The sequence below is a fragment of the Camelus ferus genome, chromosome 21, assembly GCF_009834535.1.
Source record: "Camelus ferus isolate YT-003-E chromosome 21, BCGSAC_Cfer_1.0, whole genome shotgun sequence".
Classification (NCBI taxonomy): Eukaryota; Metazoa; Chordata; class Mammalia; order Artiodactyla; family Camelidae; genus Camelus; species Camelus ferus.
The window spans coordinates 8,054,827-8,074,416 of NC_045716.1; the positions used below are offsets into that span (position 1 = coordinate 8,054,827).

The following is a 19,590-nucleotide window of genomic DNA, read 5'->3' on the forward strand; positions in this document are numbered from 1 at the left end:
CCTACCCAGGTGCCTCCCCCATTAGACTTGTTCTAAATGACAAACACGACACTGGATTAAATGCACCAAAATGTCACCAGTAGTTCTTTAGGGCAGTGAGATTATGAACTGGTCTTCTTTTTTTACACTTTTCAATATCTTGCAAAGTATCTACAATGAGCACATTAATCAGAAAAACAATTTTTAATTAAAAATTAAAAATTAACCTTGGTCACACAGCCAAGGTGTGAATCCACGGTGGGTCCTTACCCAAGTGGAATTCAGAGGATGCTTGATGACTTTTATAGGGTTGAAGTCAATTACGCTCACCCACCATGACCTTTCAAAGGGTGTCATCTCAAAACCAAGGTGTCACTCTCTTCTTGTTCAAGCCCTTCTCTGCATACTCACAGGTTAATTAAAAGGTCCTCTAGTGTTTCCTTTTCCAAGCTACCACCCCAAGACCCAAGGATTGGAGCTTTTCACTGAGTTAACATTTTCTTCCCTTAAAAAGGACACAGATGACAGAAACATAAACAGAGCTCCCAATCTGCATATTTACTGGATCTAAACTAATCATTTCATTCCCCAAATGCATGGGTTCCAATGCTTGCTCAGTATAGTATGAGATTTCAGCTCCCATCCCAGCAGTGCCACAGCCAGTGGTTGTGAGCAGTTTGAGGACACGCCTGAGGCTTCCACAGCATCTGGCAGCTGTGCCTTGCTCCAGATCCACCTGGGCTGTAAAAGCATGCCAGCTTCTGGGCCCACCACTGGCCCCTCTGAGATGAAGCTGCCCCCAGCAGGTGTGCAACAGTTTTGCGTCTAGAATCTAAATCCAGCTGGAGGCTCAGCAAGACCCAATGAACCGAGGGTTGACAATTCGTGCCCATCTGGAGAGGATCCCAGGGTAGGGGCTTTGTTCAGCGGATAGTACAGAGGGACATCAGGATGTATTTGGGTACTTGTTTGTTTTTATGAGGCTTCAATTGACACTGGGCGCTTGCAGCATGACCAATACCACTTCAGAAAAGAGAACGCCGAACTCAAGAGCCCACTTGACCGTTTAATCAGTGTAGTTACTGCCCCACCTGCTCGATGCAACTTGAGGAACCAGAGAAAGACTTGCCACAACAACTACAGTGGTCCATGGCAAAGATGGGTTGATGTTCAAAAGCTTTACAGAGTTTTACTGGAATGCTCAGATTCCTACCAAACCCTGCTGGCTTTGTCTTGGAGATTTATCAGAACCCACTGAAGTGACCCGTTGCAGAATGAAAAGTTCATGGACTGAAGTATTGCACGTGAAATTACCTTGCACAAAGCCTGGCACATAGCAGACATAGTAAGCGGTGGCTGAGTGGAATGGCTAAATCCCAGCTGCAGCGTATCTCCAGAGGTCCCCTGAGCGTGGGCTTCCTCTGGGAAGAGTCGTTGGGGCAGCAGGGCCTCCAGTCCGATTCTGCCATTCTCTGAGCCTCCCCTGACTCTCATCACATCGCGGCCCCTCCTCTCCCCATTCCTCCATCAGGACCAGCGTTTACTCCCCTCACACACCCAGAGCCACATGGTGCACCCTGCAAGCTCCATCTTCGGGCTCCTGTTATTTGCCTAAAAAAAAAAAAAAAAAAAAAAGAAGAAGAAGAAGAAGGAAAGAAAAAGAAAGATAAGAAGGGAAAGAAACAAAAAACAAAGAGAAGAGTCTCTTCCCTTATTCAAAAGATTGGAGCCTGAACCTCATGAATCGCTCCCGCTGAGCAAGAGGTCTGAGGAGCACCAGAGCATCCTATGTGACGGCAAACTAGGGTTAATGGATTTAGAGGCTAATTTCATTCATTCATTTCATTTCATTTCAGTAACTGGCATCCTTTCCAACTTCACTGACAATGCCAGAACTTTCCATTTACCAGCATCCTATTCTTAGGCTGGGCTGATCTCAGCTGATCGTTATAAGCATTTTTTATGCCATATCTTATGGAGCAAAAGAGCTTAAAGCTGGGCCCCAAAGTGGCCTCCATCCACTGACAACCCCTCATCTTGTCCAAGCAGAGAGACTCATTTCAAGCAGATGCCTATTTGATGGTCTGGGAAAAAAGTTGAGATGTTAAAAACAAAATAAAATAAAAATAAAAGAGAGAGAGAAAAGAAAAGAACCGGCTCCTACAAAAACCTCAAAAATAAAAACAAACCTCCTTTATCAAGATGTCTTCCCTCCTTGCATCCCTGCCATATAACAGAAGCCCATTTCATTCTTTCCATCATGTTAATAGCTTCCTGTCCTCTTGTCTCTGGTGTTTGCACAAGACTCTGGGGGGAATTAAATACAAGTAGTGTGGAAGAGAAAAAATATGGATACATTATTTATAATTTACTGTCGCCTGAAATTTCATCCAAGGTCTACTTGTCTTTTAGAGACATGAATATAAATGAGGAAACAAATATTCCCCACAGAGCAACAGGGACTTGGTGAAATGATCTTCTGAGAAGCAGATTTCATTGTCTATTTTAATACTACAGGAAGCAAACAAGGCGCTCGCTAAAGCTTGTCTTCAGAGACAGTGAACACTATAAAGTAGGTTCTCTTGACCTTGAGGTTAAGCGAAGACAGTCATTTTCAGAGGTACCCAGAGATGGATAATGAGAAGTCTTCTTTATTGCTTTTGCTCCTGTCCCTGCTCTCCCACGGCCAGGCTGAGCTGCTCTCTGAGGCTTTTCAGTTTTTGAGGTTGTGAAAGTTAATGAGGATTGGCAAACCCTGGGTGGGACAAGAGATGCAAGTCCACAGTTACCGGTGGGAAAGGAAGGCCTAAGGACCGCTATCCATTGCTGTCTACTCCTACACATGCCACACTCCCCCACACCAGAGTAGGGAACTGCAGGGGACTTCTGTCTGCTCCACTACTTAGAAACAGCTTGAGTTCTTGCTTCACTGAGACAAGCAAACCACTAAAAGGAAAGGCCCCCTTCTTTCTTTGGGACCTGGCGGTGGGGAAGGAGGCAAGGCACTAAGCATCCCATTTGAACAAACCATTCCCATCCATGTCCAACATGGATAGATGGATGGGTGTCAGATGAGAGGTTTGAATTAATCATATCACCCAGTTCATTACGTATCACCAATGTCAGTCTCTAGCCAGGTCCCTCTGTGTCTTCCGGCTCACTGATCTGTTCCTCTGTATCATCTAATCTACTGTGGATTCCTTCTAGCGTATTTTTTATTTCAGTGATTCTATTCTTCAGCTCTGTTCAGTTCTTCTTTATATTTTCTACTGTGTTCATCCATTCTTCTCCCAAATTCATTAAGCATCTTTATGATCATTACCTTGAACTCGATCAGGTAGATGGTGTATGTCTTCTTTGTTTAGTTTTTCTGAGGTTTTGTTGTGACCTATCATTTGGAACATATCCCTCTGTCTTCTCTGTGTTTATTTCTATGTATTAGGCAGGTCAGTTACATTCCCCAGTCTCAGAGAAGTGGCCCTTATGTAGGAGATGTCCTATGGGGCCTGGCGGCACGCTCCCCTCTGGTCACCAGAGCTATATGCTCTAGGAATACCCCCTCTGCAGGTTGTGTGGGTCCTTCTGTTGCGGCCGGCTGACTACTGCAGGCGTGCTGGTAGGTGGGGCTGGCCTCTGGCCTGGCTGGCTACCAGGCACTGACCCACGTAGTGGCCACAGGGTCCACTGGTGAGCAGGGCCAGGTCCTGGCAAGGCTAGCTGTGTGGCCCAGGGGGTCCAGGGCTGTAAGCCCCTGGTGCTATCTGGCTGGAGGGGGGATTCCAAAGTGGTACTTTCCAGCACCAGCGATCTTGTGGTAGGACAAATTCCCCAAAATAACTGCTGCTAGCACCCATATCCCCAGGGGACATCCCAGTTGCCTCCTTACTCTCTGGGAGGCTCTCCAAGATCAGAAAGTAGGTCTGACCCAAGCTCCTTTCAAATTACTGCTTCTGCCCTGGGTCTTGGAGCAGGTGAGATTTAGTGTACCTCCTTTAAGAGTGAAGTCTTTGCTTCTTACAGTGCTCTGGCTCTCCCAAAAGTAAGCCCTGCTGGTTTTTAAAGCCAGACATTCTGGAGGCAAGAATCCTAGGCTGGGGAGCCCAGTGTGGGACTCAGACCCCTCCATCCTCGGGTCTCCTGTTTGTTCTACTATTGTCTCCTACACATTCTCCTACTTTCTCCTGTTTGTGGGTAGCCCACCCGGCGGGGTGGATCTGGACTACACTGCATCTCCACTCCTCCCACTTGTCTCCTGGTTCCTTCTTTACACATTTAATTGCAGAAAATCTTTTCGCTAATCCTCAGTTTGTTCTCATAGGGAGTTGTAATAGTTGTAACTTTGTAATCGTTGTGCTTGTGGTGTGCCCATGGGAGGAAGTAAGCTCAGGGTCTTCCTACTCCACCATCTTGGCCACATCTCACTACATTGTGTTTTCATATCTACAGCTTAATACCTCAATATTAACACCTTAATAGCTGGTAGCACAAGTTTTCTCATTTTTCTTTGTCAAAGTTGACTTAGCTATTTTGTGACCTTTATTTTTCCATAGTCATCTCAGAACAAGTTTATCCAGTTCTCCCAAAGGATATTTCAACCTGAATTTAGATTGGAATTGCAATAAATTTATAAATTAATTTGGGGAGAACTGACATCTTTATAATACTAAGTCATCTTTATCAAAAGCATATGTTGTGTCTTCATTTGTTCAAATCACCTTTATGTTTTTAAATAGAATTTTACATTTTTCTCTATAACTCTTTTTATTCTTGGCTAATTTCTGAACACTTTATAAATTTTATTGCTTGGTGACTTTTATCTAATTTTTGAAATGTTTTGCAGTTGGTTATTGCTGATGTGGAAAAAATGCTGTGAATTTTTGTGTATTGATCCCGTATCTAGCAATCCTGCAGAACTCTGTTATTAATTCTAATTATCTATTGTTTCTGTTAAAATTTTTAGGTAAATGTTTTATATCATTTACAAATAATGACAGTTTTATCCCTTATATCTCTTATTTATTTTTCTTCTTTTATCACATTAGCCAGTACTTTCAGACTATGTTAAATAGTAATAGTGACATTAGGTAACTTTGACTTGCTTCCATTCTTAAAGGGAATGCCCTTAAAACTTCATGTGGCACAATGTTTGCTAAGTCTTCATTTTTAAACTCTTTTAAATGGAAAAAAAAAGCTATTTAACTTTTTCAAAAATAAAATAAATATATAATTGGCTAACCTTAAATAAACAAGAATATTATTTACTTAAATTAAGGTTTAAAACATTTATTAAGTTATGGAATTTTCTTCTGTTCCAAATTAAGAATTTTCATCATAAACTTTGTTGTTAAACTTTATCAGTTTTTTTCCTGCACCAACTTATAATTAATTATCTGCTTCTTATCCTTTAGCTTACTAATGAGATAAATTACATTGATAGATTTTTAAAATACATCTATTTATATTCCTAGGAGAAACTAATGCACTGTTGGAATTGGTTAGCTAATATTTTGTTTAGGCTTTTCACATCTTCAATCACAAATGAAATTGACTTATACACTTTTTTCTTATATATACCTCCTTATTGGGTTTTGAAATCCATGTTCTACTAACATCATTTAAAAGGAAAAAAAAACGCTGAACAGTTTTCATTCTTTTACTTTTCTTGGAATAATTCATGTAAGATAGAACTCATCACTGAAACCACCTGGGCACGTTTTATTGTTGCTGTTTTGTTTGTTTCTTTTTTGGTTTGGGAATGTGAGATGTTTGACTAGAGCCTCTAAGTTTTTTAAATTAATTATCGATCCAAGTTCTTGCTTTCTTCTTGTATCCATTTTGACCCTTTATAACTTTCTAGGAATTTACTCATTTCATCTGAGTTTTACATTTTAGTAGCATAAAATTCTTCAAAAGACTTTATTCATCTCTGCTGTATCTGCAGCTCTTTCCCCTTTTCCATTTTATTTTTCTCAACTTTATTTTTTAATCAGTCTTGCCAGTGGCTTATTTCTCTTATTAATATTTCAAAAGAACCAGCTTTTAGATTTAAGAAGTATATTCATATTTATTGATCCCTTTTGATTCCTTAATGTATCAATATAGTATCTTCTCTCTAACAATCCAAGGAGTTGAGCATGTTTTCAAATCCCTCTGCACTCCTCCTCGCTCCTCATTCCTTTCACCTCTACCCCAGAAAATCCTGTTTAGATTTTTAGCTCTGGGTTGTTATAAACAGGCTTTCTTTTTTTTTCCTCGTCTTTTATTTAAGACAAAAATAAGAAATTTTACTCAAATAATCACTCTTACTTCTCATATCTCTAGGAGTTGTCATTCTTCTCAATTGTGTGCTTACTCTAAATTTTCAATAGATTTTGTACAGGCAAACCTCCTGAAATCTCATACACTTGAGGAAGTTATTTTTTCATCCTATCCCCACATTTGAATTACAATTTAATCAGAGACATAAAATAAATCCTCAAATATTTATTTCCTTCCTATTTTAAAATATTATTCCATTGTCTTCTCATATGCAGTGTTGCCGTTAACAAGTCTGATGTCAATCTGATCCTTGCTCCTCTGTAGGTAGTCTACTTTTTCTTTCTAGAAGCTTTTAGAATGTTTTCCTTTTTGACAGTCTTACCATATGTCTTGGAGTTCATTTGCCTTTTTATCTCCAGTGTAACACTCTTTGATCACTTTAAATCTGAAATGTTTTATCTTTAATTCTGAGACATCTATCTTCATTATTTCTTTAAACATTTCCTCCTGTTTTTATTTTCCCTTTTTAGGATTTATATTAGCTATATGTTTAAATATATATTCTACCCTGTAAATCTTTTAGCTTTTTCTTATGTTTTCTTTCTCTTCATCTTTACCTTTAATTTTTTCAGAGTTCCTTAATCTGATCATCCAATTCATTTATTTTCAGCTGGATGTAAATCCCTTATTCATCCCATCTATTGTATTCTTACTTTCAACTATATTGTTCATTCCTAGTGTCCCTATTAATCCTCTACAATTTCCTCTTCTTTTTCATATTAATATCCTTCCTTACATCCTTATATAACGTTATCATGCTTAATTTAAACTTGGTCCATCTGTACTAATAATTCTGCTTCAGATGATTGATGTCATACTGCCTGCGGTCTTTCTTTCAAGGTAGTCTTACTCTTTAATGAATGGATAATCTGGCCTGTGGGCTCATGTTCCTTTGAGGTTCTCAGCTGCTCTGTCTCATAATCCAAGTACATGTGAAGGGGTAGGTAATGATTACTCCATGACAATATGGGGAGGGGGGAAGCAAGAACAGAACTTCAGAACTTTCTTGGAACCTATCCTCTCTCTTTTTTGCACTGTTCATGTGGTTTTTGTATCAGATAATGCTGGCCTCATTGAATGAGTTGGAAAATGTTCCCTCCTATTCTATTTTCTGGAAGAGACTGCATAAAATTGGTGATATTTCTTCTTTAAATGTTTGGTATAATTACCAGTGAAGCCACCTGGGCCTGGTGATTCTTTTTCTAAAAGTTTTACCCATAGAGCCAGTTTCTTTAATAGTTATAGTACTATTCAAGTTACTCATTTCATCTTGGGTGACTTTTGGTAGATGGCGATTTTCAAGAAATTAGTCCATTTCATCTAAGCCGTTGAATTTATTTACCTAGAGTTATTCATGCTATTCAGTAGTACAGGGATGTGTAATCCCTCTAAAGGAAGGGCAGTAAATTTTGTCAGACAGCAATACAGCCTGCCATAGGTTGTAAGACGGCATTGTGAGCTTTATAGAAGGACCTTATGTTACTTTATACAGGATTTGAACTGACCTATTTTTAATCAAGTTGTCCCAAGTGTTTTCAGAAAATCTAATTTTAATTTCCCTTTGCATAATCATAGGGGGATATAGTGCTCACATGACATCATATATTTAACAAATATTGATTGAGTACCTACTGTGGGTTAGATACTGTTCTAAGTGCTGAGGATGGAGTGATGAACAAGATAAGCCAGCAAATCCCTTCATGAAGCTTACAATCAAGAGGATGAGGCTGTGGGGAATAGACAAAAAGAAGGAAATATGGTAATTTCAAGTAGTGATAATACTATTAAAGAATACAGAGTAATGGAATAGGGGCAGATATGACATCCCTATCATAGGAAGCCTTTCCTGATTGTCACTTGCCACTTTTTCTCCTCATTCCAGACCCTGGCCTCAACGAGGGTGGTCAGGAAAGGCCTCTGTCTGAGCTGAGACGTTTGAGCCAGCACTTGAATGATAAGAGTGAGTCACACAAGAAGAGCATTCCAAGCCTAGGGAAGAGAAATTCCTACACCCCAAGGGGAGGGAGGGATAAGTGTAGCATGGTCAACAAATCAAAAGAAAGCCAGTGAGGAAGAGGGAGGAGTACAAGGCAGAGTCAGAGCATTCAGGGATTTGTAGGATGTGATAAAGATTTTAGATTTTATATTAATTGCAAGAAGCCATTACAGTTGGAGCCACTGCATTGGAGAAGCTATTGAAGGGCCTTCAGCAAGTGAGAAAAAGGATGAGACAGTATCATATTTATACCATAAAAAATTACTCTGGTTAAAATATGGACAATGGATGCAAGTGTGGCCAGAATGGCTGGAAGAGACCGGGTAGGAGGCATCACCACGACCCGACCCTCTCCTTGCCATATTAAATCAAGAGCCACAGAGAGGGGCCAGGCTGTCCTGGAATCTGGTCTCCTGTTACAAGTGAATCCAAGGAGTGTAAGGCAAATTCTGTCATAACATTTCTCTACTATTAGGGTGCCTTTAGCTATCATCGAAGGGAAGATCTGGAAGCCTGCTGCATTTGCCTTTGGGGGGTGGAAGGCACAGGTGGTCTGCAGAGGTTAAGGACCTTCCTTAGCAACTCTGCTTGAGATAAAGACACCCAAGCTGTCTATTGCTCGGTTAATTCTGTGTTCCCATTGGCTCCTTAAAGGCTACTGTCACCTCTCCACCTACATTCCCACTACTACCTCCTGAATGGGGTCTTACTTCTACTCTCACCCCCATCTAATTCATTCTCTGTGCTACAGTAAGAATAACCTTCTTAAAAACTTGAGCTTTAAGTCTATTAGTGGACTTTTTGTCCTATTTTCTTCAGGAGAAGGTCCAACTCCTTAAAAGGTATGATCCAGTCCCTCTTATCTCCCCAAAGCTCTCCCTCATCCATCCAACCCAGCTCTTCCTCTTGTTGGCTGGTTAAAACCTGCAGTTTCCCATATAGGCCATGTTTTACTAGAGACCTAGAACCTCTTGCACCAACTTGTGGCTGACTGCTACATCAGTTCCTAAAATAAGAAGCACTTTCTGATTAGCACTTGCTAATCCCTGCCCCATACCAGGCTCCCCAGCCCCCCATACCCTTACCAGCCCCAGATTCACTGCATGCCCACTTCCATATTTTGATAGCTCCCTATGTTTAATCCCTTTTCCAGAGCACTTAGAACTTGGGGTTGTATCTGTCTGTTTCTCCCACCAAAGTGTGAGCAACTTGAAAGATGGGACTGTGTTTCTTTCTTCCTTATAGTCCAATCTCTTAGCCCAGCATTTAGAACCCAACAGACCCTTCCTATATGTTTGTTGAATGAATACACAAAAGAATAAACAGGTAAATGAATTGGAAGATGCTGTGGAGGAGGATAAGGTGGTAGGTTTGACAGCCCATGTGGGCTAAACAGTTAACTTCTCCCTGTCCATAGCCTCAGAGTGACTCCCCAAACCCTGCTAACCACAAACCCACTTCTGGGAAAAAAAATCTAAGTGCACATGGCCAGAGGTGGTTCCACTTGTGCTTCTATGGAGCCACACACTTTTCTCTGCAACCTGCTGAGGTTGTTTTCAGAGAGAAACACTGATATGATGGCTTCAGCCTGGATGCTAAGGCCATTAAGAATGGGCAGTAGGGAGACACTCTCCAAAGCCACTAAGTCTGACCATTTGAAAGACCACACCCAAGAACACAAAGCAAGTAAGGGACAGGGCAGGAACTGAAAGTCTCTTCCTTCACTCCCAGCTGGCTGGGGACTGTCTGTTACGCTATGTGTCACGCGGCTCACTTCCCTCTACTCAGCATTCAGCCTCCGATGCCCAACATAAACCAGTCTCTGAGAAATTCTTCTGGTGATTGCCCTGGTCCTGTTGATCTCATAATCTCATCTAGAAACGCTTAACCATGAGACATTTCAGTGTACCGATTACTCACTTGGCATTGCTATCCTCTTAACTTGGTAATCACCATAGCCTGTGCCAAAAAAAAGAAAGGAAGAAAGAAAGAAAAGCCTGTTTGTCATGCCAGGCCCCAGTAACTGTATCAAAGGGAAAGGGAAGAAAAACCTTCCAGTTTTGCTCTTCATCCTAGAATTTCTGCCTTGGGAAAAATTACTGGGATGATCTATGTTAGGGTTAAAAGTGTGTTTCTGATGATATTGGACAATTTCACATCCAGGGAGCTAGGGACCCCTGAAATCTGCCCTGACCACCTCCCAAAAGTGTATGAAGCCACAGTATACATGCAGTGAACAAAGATTAGGAATCAGTGTGCTCTTTATTGTTAGCTAAGCCAGAGTCCAGTAACCCCAGAGCAGAACTTGATGGTAAAAACTGGAATCCAAGGCTTAAACTCAAGGATAATTAGAGTCTTTTATCCCCTCTTGCTCAATCTAAATGTTGAGACCGCCCACTCAAGACATACCTACTGGGAAAGAGAGAGGAAAGGGAGACAGAAGGAAAGGGAGAAAGGGAAAGAAGAGAAGGAATGAGAGGAAGGAGAGGGAGAGAGAGAAACTGAGACACTCGGTCTATTTATCCACCCAGTCATGTGGATCTTGCTTGGCAGGGAAAGCAGACATCAGGTTCCTTGGGGCACAGTCAAGCTAACCAATTCCACCTCCAGACCTCTCTGAGAAGAGGGAAATACACCAGAGAAAGAGCAGAGTCCAAATCCAGCTCATCTGAGGAGCTTTGGTAAAACACTGATTCCTGACACCCCCCCACCCCCACCCCCACCCCCACCCCCACGTATTCTGACTCAGCAGACTTGCTGCAGAACCCAGGAAGCTGAATTTTAATAGTCCCCAGTTTGGGAACAATTAGTGGGCCTCTGCTTCCTTTCATCTGGTGAAAAGGAATGATAATTTGATCAGGGACTAGTGGTGTGGGGCAAAACTTTGGCAGTCTCGAGGGCTGGAGGCTGGTGGAGAGGAGTGGTTTCGTGGTAAATGTTTTCTCCAAGTTCCCAGGATGTGAAAACGGCAGGTTTCCCTCTCGGATATTCTGCACAATCAGAATGCTTTCGAGTCTCTTTTGCTTCATGCCATAGACTAAATTATGGAAAATGGAATCTCACCCACCAGGCGGCCTTGCCCTTCACCGGAGGTAAGGCAAGTGCAGCCAGCAGCTGAGCATCAGCCCCGCACACCTTTGGTGAGCGCCTCCACCAACCCGTCCAATGCGGGGGCCCAGAAGGAAGAAAACCCGACCCTTCCTCTCTGGGATGCAGTCTAGGACCATCACCCCATCCGAAATTTTGACTCTTTTTAAGTCACACATTTTTCTTAAACTGACTTTAGTCCCATATTCTAAGGTTATAAAAATGAATCCCTCTTTTATATGACAGCCCTTCAGATGTTTAAAAACTTCTCCCCTCCAGAACAAGTCATCCCAGTTTACTCTATTTGTTTTGGTAGTTCTACCTTTAAAGCAACTAATAGATGTGAGCTTTTTGAAAATATCTGTAATAGAAATATTGAGTAATCTACATTATCAGTGTGAAAAAGCCCGTATAAGATCATTTCTGGTCTGGTCTGATTTTTTTTTTAATCCCTTTTCCTTGATTTTGAGACGAAGTTTGAGGCCTGACATTAGGGTGCTTTGTGTTTTTCTTGGGAGATCTATGGCTGAGTCAGAGTTAGAGCTCAGTTGGTTACTGTTTCATTTGCCACGTCCTGCAAAAACTATGTGTGTCAGTTTGGCTGAATTTTCTTTGCAATGCCATCATTTAAATCAAATGTTGGGCTTTTCCTCTGGGCGTGAACTTTCCGGGGTTGTCTTACCCTGTTTGCTCTTTACTATCAGGATGCTAAGAGGATGTTCTTAAAAAGATCCAAAAGGAAGTGGCAGAGTGCTCTTCTTCAGGTGTTTTGCTGATTTTTCAGAATGCCTACCAATAGGAAAATCTCCACAAAACTCTAATGTGTGAGTGTATCGTGTAAAATCTGAGGGAAAGCATGGTCATGTTTCCTTTACTCAAATGAGTGAGATCTCCTTTTGCTCTGAACTGTTGCTTCTCCAAATGGTTAGGTTTATTTTATGCCAGAGTTATTCCTTCTTTCATTAGCTGCTGCCACCTCTGGTTAGCTCTCTATCAGTGGGTGACATTACGGTTATTTTGCTGGACACCTACATTGAGTACATGTTGTCTGCATACTTGACTATTAAAGCCTATATTCTAAATACTCACTGCTCATAGATGAGTTTTTATTTGATTTTTTTTTATATTTCATTTAAAAATAAGACAGATTTCCCGGTACTATACAGTATAATCTTGTTGCTCTATTCTATATTTTGAAATCCCAGTAATATACAAGATCCCATGGTAGCTCACAGAGAAAAAAATGTGACAATGAATACATGCATGCCCATGCACAACCGAAAAACTGTGCTCCACACTGGAATCCGACACAACATCGCAAAATGACCACAACTCAACAAAGAGAAAAAAAGAAAAATTGCATACAAACTTAAAAAAAAAAAGATAGAGAGGGTGTGGCTTTTATAGGGTCTTGATACTATGACACTAAGATACTGTGGGTCTTGCTATATTATCTTACCCTTATATTTTCTGCTGTCTGTCTGTCTGGGAAGCCCAAAGTGTTTCCAGGGTGTTAGGTCAGTGATTCTCATGGCTTCCTATGAAGAAGGTGGGAAGGAGATTTCAACTGAATGTACTTTGTCTTGAAGGCATGAAAGACATGTATTTAAAGGGGACCTAGGTCAACACTGATGGATCTGGAGACAGATTGTGTGTCCAGCTTTCTAATTTTCTTCTCTTTTTTTTTTTAACATTTTTTATTGATTTATAATCACTCTACAATGCTGTGTCAAACTCCAGTGCAGAGCATAATCCTCCAGCTACACATGAACATACATATATTCACTGCCACACCCCCCTCTCTGTGAGCCACCACAAGACCCCACGTATATTTCCCTGTGCTATATTGTATAATCTTGTTTATCTATTCTACAATTTTGAAATCCCATCTATCCCTTCCCACCCTCTGCCCCCTTGGCAACCACAAGTTTGTATTCTATGTCTATGAGTCTATTTCTGTTTTGTATTTATGCTTTGGTTTTTTTTGTTTTTGTTTTTTAGATTCCACATATGAGCGATCTCATATGGTATTTTTCTTTCTCTTTCTAGCTTACTTCACTTAGAATGACATTCTCCAAGAACATCCATGTTGCTGCAAATGGCGTTATGTTGTCAGTTTTTATGGCTGAGTAGTATTCCATTGTATAAATATACCACCTCTTCTTTATCCAGTCATCTGTTGTTGGACATTTAGGCTGTTTCCATGTCTTGGCTATTGTAAATAATGCTGCTATGAACATTGGGGTGCAGGTGTCATCCTGAAGTAGGGTTCCTTCTGGATATAAGCCCAGGAGTGGGATTCCTGGGTCATACGGTAAGTCTATTCCTAGTCTTTTGAGGAATCTCCATACTGTTTTCCATAGTGACTGCACCAAACTGCATTCCCACCAGCAGTGAAGGAGGGTTCCTTTTCTCCACAGCCTCTCCAGCATTTGTCATTGTGGATTTTTGAATGATGGCCATTCTGACTGGTGTGAGGTGATACCTCATTGTAGTTTTGATTTGCATTTCTCTGATAATTAGTGATATGGAGCATTTTTTTCATGTGCCTATTGATCATTTGTATGTCTTCCTTGGAGAATTGCTTGTTTAGGTCTTCTGCCCATTTTTGGATTGGGTTGTTTATTTTTTTCTTATTGAGTCATATGAACTGCCTATATATTCTGGAGATCAAGCCTTTGTTGGTTTCATTTGCAAAAAAAAAACCATTCCATAGGTTGTCTTTTTGTTTTACTTATGGTTTCCTTTGCTGTGCAGAAGCTTGTAAGTTTCATTAGGTCCCATTTGTTTATTTTTGCTTTTATTTCTTCTAGGAGAAAATTTTTGAAATGTATGTCAGATAATGTTTTGCCTATATTTTCCTCTAGGAGGTTTATTGTATCTTGTCTTATGTTTAAGTCTTTGATCCATCTTGAGTTGATTTTTGTGTATGGTGTAAGGGAGTGTTCTAGCTTCACTGTTTTACATGCTGCTGTCCAGTTTTCCCAACACCATTTGCTGAAGAGACTGTCTTTACGCCATTGTATATTCTTGCCTCCTTTGTCGAAGATGAGTTGACCAAAAGTTTGTGGGTTCATTTCTGGGCTCTCTATTCTGTTCCATTGGTCTATATGTCTGTTTTTGTACCAATACCTACAAAGACAACCTACAGTTGTCTTGATGACTGTAGCTCTATAGTATTGTCTGAAGTCTGGGAGAGTTATTCCTCCAGCCTCTTTCTTTCTCTTTAGTAATGCTTTGGCAATTCTAGGTCTTTGATGGCTCCATATAAATTTTATTATGATTTGTTCTAGTTCTGTGAAATATGTCCTGGGTAATTTGATCGGGATTGCATTAAATCTGTAGATTGCCTTGGGCAGTGTGACCATTTTAACAATATTGATTCTTCCAATCTAGGAGCATGGGATATCTTTCCATTTTTTAAAGTCTTCTTTAATTTCCTTCATCAAAGGTTTATAGTTTTCTGTGTATAATTCTTTCACCTCCTTGGTTAGATTTATTCCCAGGTATTTTATTACTTTGGGTGCTATTTTAAAGGGGATTGTTTCTTTACTTTCTTTTTCTGTTGACTCATCATTAGTGTAAAGAAATGCCACTGATTTTTGAACATTAATCTTGTAACCTGCTACCTTACTGAATTCTTCAATCAGCTCTAGTAGTTTTTGTGTGGACCTTTTAGGGTCTCCTATATATAGTAACATGTTGTCAGCATATAGTGACACTTTTACCTCTTCTTTTCCAATTTGGATCCCTTTTATTTCTCTCTCTTGCCTGATTGCCATGGCTAGGGCTTCCAAGACTATGTTGAATAGGAGTGGTGATAGTGGGCATCCTTGTCTTGTCCCAGATTCATTTATTGGTCTGTTCTAAAGTTTGGTTTGGTTTTTTTAATGTGGATCTGAATGAGGGTGTTGTTTTGAGGTTAGGGGGAAGATGTTCTGCTGGAGACACGTTGGGTATCAGAAAGAACTGCGGGGTTCTGGCCCCTCTGAGGAGCTGAGCTGATTCAGGAGAAAGGGCTATTAGTGCATAAGACAGGAGTGAGCTGAAGACCAAGCGTGTTCTGTGTTGATCTAAAATGAGAAACTCAGGCAGTGAGAGAAGAGGGGAGAAAGGGAGGTGGACAGGCTGGTTGCTCCAAAGACCAGCTAGAGAATGGCCTGGAAGCCTGGAAATCATCACTGCGCTCCCCAAGCAGCAGGGAGAGGGGAAGGCCCTCCCTGGCACCTGTCCCCAGAAACTTTAACCTTTGGGGCTTTATATACTTATAAGATAAATATAGACATTAATCATTTGCTGTCTGGATAGATGTAAACTGTATCACATGTTATGGTCCCTGTTTTAATGGAGTGCAAGGACCACTTGACTTGGGGTCTGAATACTGGAGCTCAGATGGACAGAGGAAGTCATGTGGCCTTTCTGAGCACCGTTTCCTCCTCTGTAAGATAAAACTTTGATCTATAACAATCTGCTTTCCTCTCAAGTTTCTTGCAAGAATTAACTGGAAATACAAGCCTACTTTGTGAAGGACAAGTTCTATAGAAATAGACTGTTACTCCCTGGTGTAACCATGCCTGAAGTAGGCAGTGCCTTGTTCTACACTACCTTAAATGGGAGAGACCTTTTACCAACTGTGGTGTGGCAGCAAGCTGGACAGTCCTCGTGCAGGAGGAGGAGTTAACACATCTCCAAGAGGGGCCTTGCATAAAGTCTACAGAAGCCCAGCGACCTCTTCCTAATACAGGATGCTTCACTGATGATCTGTGACCAGGGCAGTGAGGTTGCAATGTTGCCTTCCTTGTGAGGCAGTATGCTGTCTGTCCCTTGCTCTGGCCCACTGGCTGACCCTCCACGTGGCCCTCTGTCATGCCTGCAGTGCACTGGTTCTGCCGCCAGGGGACACGGCAGTGACTGACCCCTGAGGTCCCTATGCAGCCTCTCTTCATAACTCTGCTACAGTTCAAGGATGCAGAACCACATCAACCACACCACACTTTTCATTGACCCTGAAGATCATATATTTACACAGCACCCAAACCACTTCTCCTCACGTGGCAAGCTCTGCCTTTAACCTGCTCTATCAGCCTCTGCAGTCCAGAAAAAGCTCCTGCCTCCCATGGGACCTCTGCTTCTTGGCTTGCCTGTTAAGCATTCAAATTTGCCCTAAAGCTAAGCTCTTCAAGACACATGATTTAAGCTTCTCTTTCAGCTAATTAGATATTGTTCTACAAATTGGGCTGTTCTCTCTGAAAGATGAGCAGCAATTTATTTCCTCTGCCCTCTCCTTAAACTTAAGCTGAACTGTAAAACGTGGCCATTTGATTGTTTAGTCCAATCAGGAGATGATTTTGCAGGAGGAATGGATATCCATCTTCCTGCTAATGCTAAGCTTGTTTGGGCATAATGGCTTAATGGCTGCTGTGAAGATGGTAGAGGCTTTGCTTAGCGCCTCTCATCCTTTTGAAGGGTGGGCTCTACAGTGTTTTATTGTGGTCCATGCATCGACAAGCATCACCTGAATAACCAGTCATTAGTTGCACTAACATACCTTCACCCTTGGGGGAAGACTATTTTTATTATCCCCATCTTACTGATGAGAAAACTGAGGCCCAGGATGTCAGGCTATTTTTCCTAAGCTAATCAAATAGGTAAGTGGAGGAGCCAGGCAGTGAACTCAGCTCTTTGGTCCTCAGATCCCACAGGACTGTATGTTGTCTAGTAAACCCAACATCAATTGAAGAGAGGGAATACAGGATGATACAGGGTTCACACACCGAGATCCACTGAGGATTCTTTTTACAGCTCTTGATAAAGGAACATAGGCCCTCTAAAATGTTCTCTGATGCAAAGGGCTCTTACTCATAGTGGGAAAAAAGACCCTTTCTTGAAATTGTCTCTTTTCCTATACAGGGGGCCGCATCTTCCCTCATCCCCAAGACTGTGCCCAGCATTTGATGAATGGAGACACTCTGAGTGGGGTTTACACCATCTTCCTCAATGGAGAGCTAAGCCAGAAGTTACAGGTGTACTGTGACATGACCACCGACGGGGGTGGCTGGATCGTAAGTACCCACGGCTGTTCTCCGTGATGCCAGCATCCTTGGTGCTTCAGTCCACCTGGCGCAGCCCCTATTGATCCACACTTCACCATCCTCTGGCCATCCTTTCACCCACCCCCTACGTGTCTAACCTGGGGCCCTCCCTTGTCCACAGTGCCCCTTTCTCCACAGTCTGATCATCGGTTTGACCAGGCAGAGGAGGGAATAAGCATATGGAGGCTGCAGTGGCCTGGCCCAGTGAGGGGGCCCCAGGAAAACTGCTCCTTCTGTAGGACAGTTCAGACAGGAGGGTGCCAGGAAAGGGAGTCATGGCTCAGACAGGCCCAGGGGTCCTGCCTGCTGAAGACTGCAGCTATGATGAAGGAAAAGAGGAGGTGACTCCCCTGCAGGAGGTGAATCTCTACAGGGAGGTGACTGGGATCTTTCTATTGGAGGATTGCATATGGCGGAGCAGAGGAGGGGCAGAACATGGATAGCCAGCTCTATTACAAAGGCCACCTCTGTCCCCATCCTTCCCTGGCCTCTCTGGTTCTTCCAGAGCTGTCATAGCCTTCAGGGAGCAGAAGTGGTGCGGAAAGAGCGACACCATTTCCTGTCACCACCCTCCTCCCACATCTAATAGGGCAGTACAGAGAAGGGGAAGGAAGCCTTGTCGATAGAGCCACGTATCAGCGCGGGCCTCCATGCAGATGTCAGAGTTCTGGCAGCCTGGCTCTAAAGCATTAGCTGAGTCAGTGCAGATGGAAACCCAGCCCCTCCACCACCCTCCTGTGGATCCCCACCCACCCCGCCCCCAGCACTAACATACAGCACTGGATTATTCACGGTACAAAATGGATAGCTGTTGAATGGAGTTAAATGGTGGCTGTGCTCATAACAGTCACTCTTGGGAGACGTTTTCTTTTATGTTTCTGACATATTTGTGCCTCTTTCTTAAAGCATAATTGGAAATTGAAGCCGAGGCTGACGTATTGGAGGTTAAATGAAATTAGCACTTGAGCAGTTCAGAAAGTGAATGATACGCGCTTGCTTTGCCTGTGATAAGCTGATGACAGTTGCTAGCTGATCTGAAGTTGGTTCCTTTCTTTTGGTGAGAAATGCTCTCTGCTGCACTCCGTGGTGCAAAAAGATTAATTTGAGAGCCAAGCCTATTTCCCTGGACTGTTTGGGGGCTTGATATGCATCCTGAATCCTTTCTACATTGCAGGGGTGCAAATTAGTGTCAACATCGCACCCCGGCCTATTCATCAAGAGCCCCCGCACTTCAGAGAAGGGCTCTGAGCACCTCCTGTGCCTGCTGTGCGAGTACTGAGCTCTGTACTGCGGTGGTCCTGAGCCCCTCTGTCATTGCAGATGGAAAACTCAGTCATAGCAATTTTACTTGTTAGAGTTTATTTTCCTTAGCATTTTTTATTTCTCCCCACTTCCTCTTCACAGGTATTCCAGAGGCGGCAGAACTGGCCAAACGGATTTTTTCCGGAAATGGGCTGAGTACCGTGTTGGCTTCGGGAACCTGGAGGACGAGTTTTGGCTGGGTAATGCCTCCTTTTTGTTTCCTTTGGGATGCTGCTCCGGGTTTTTGTCCACCTTTCTCCTCTCTGGGTCCATCTGGGATTATCAGAAACCCTGTGTCTGTGGAGAAGTTGACAGCTTGTGAATTGCTTTCATTACCTCTTGCTCTGTTTGGCTCCACTATTGATCTGTTTTTTTTATCTTATTGTGGTGTTTTCCTCTTTGCTCTGTCTCTTCCCATCCTCATTAATAGTCTCTTATGCTGATGGGTCTCGACAGAGGCAACTTTTACAAAGGGAGTGAGCTGCCTGGCGGCGGGGGATGGGGCGTGGGGAGGAACAGGCCCGCTGGCCATCTCTCTGAAGCCAGGCACCAGCCAGCCAGCCTGCGGGTCAGGAGAGAGATGAGGCGGTCACCCGGCCCTAGCTCCTTGGAGAAATGTCGTTACTTGATGTGGGAAGGGAAAGGGGAAAATGAAAACGGCCTTGAGGTGACTGGCAATTTCCTAGAGGTCTGACGTGAGCGAGAGGTGTAGACTGAGAACCGAGCTGGTGTGAGGAGGCACACACACACCTGACCCGGGCAGACGGCCCTGGGGCCAATCCCAGGGAGCAGCACATTTATTAGTACCTGCATCTC

The 19,590-nt window shown here is 42.5% G+C and overlaps 1 protein-coding gene across 1 annotated transcript in view; it reads left to right on the forward strand.

Moving 5' to 3' along the window:
- The window catches only part of TNR (tenascin R), a 223,141-nt gene that overhangs the window by 192,267 nt on the left and 11,284 nt on the right, over positions 1-19,590 (forward strand). The window contains 3 exon segments of the mRNA XM_032463683.1: positions 17,291-17,442; positions 18,877-18,897; positions 18,899-18,974. Of these exon segments, the coding sequence (XP_032319574.1) occupies positions 17,291-17,442; positions 18,877-18,897; positions 18,899-18,974 (249 nt within the window).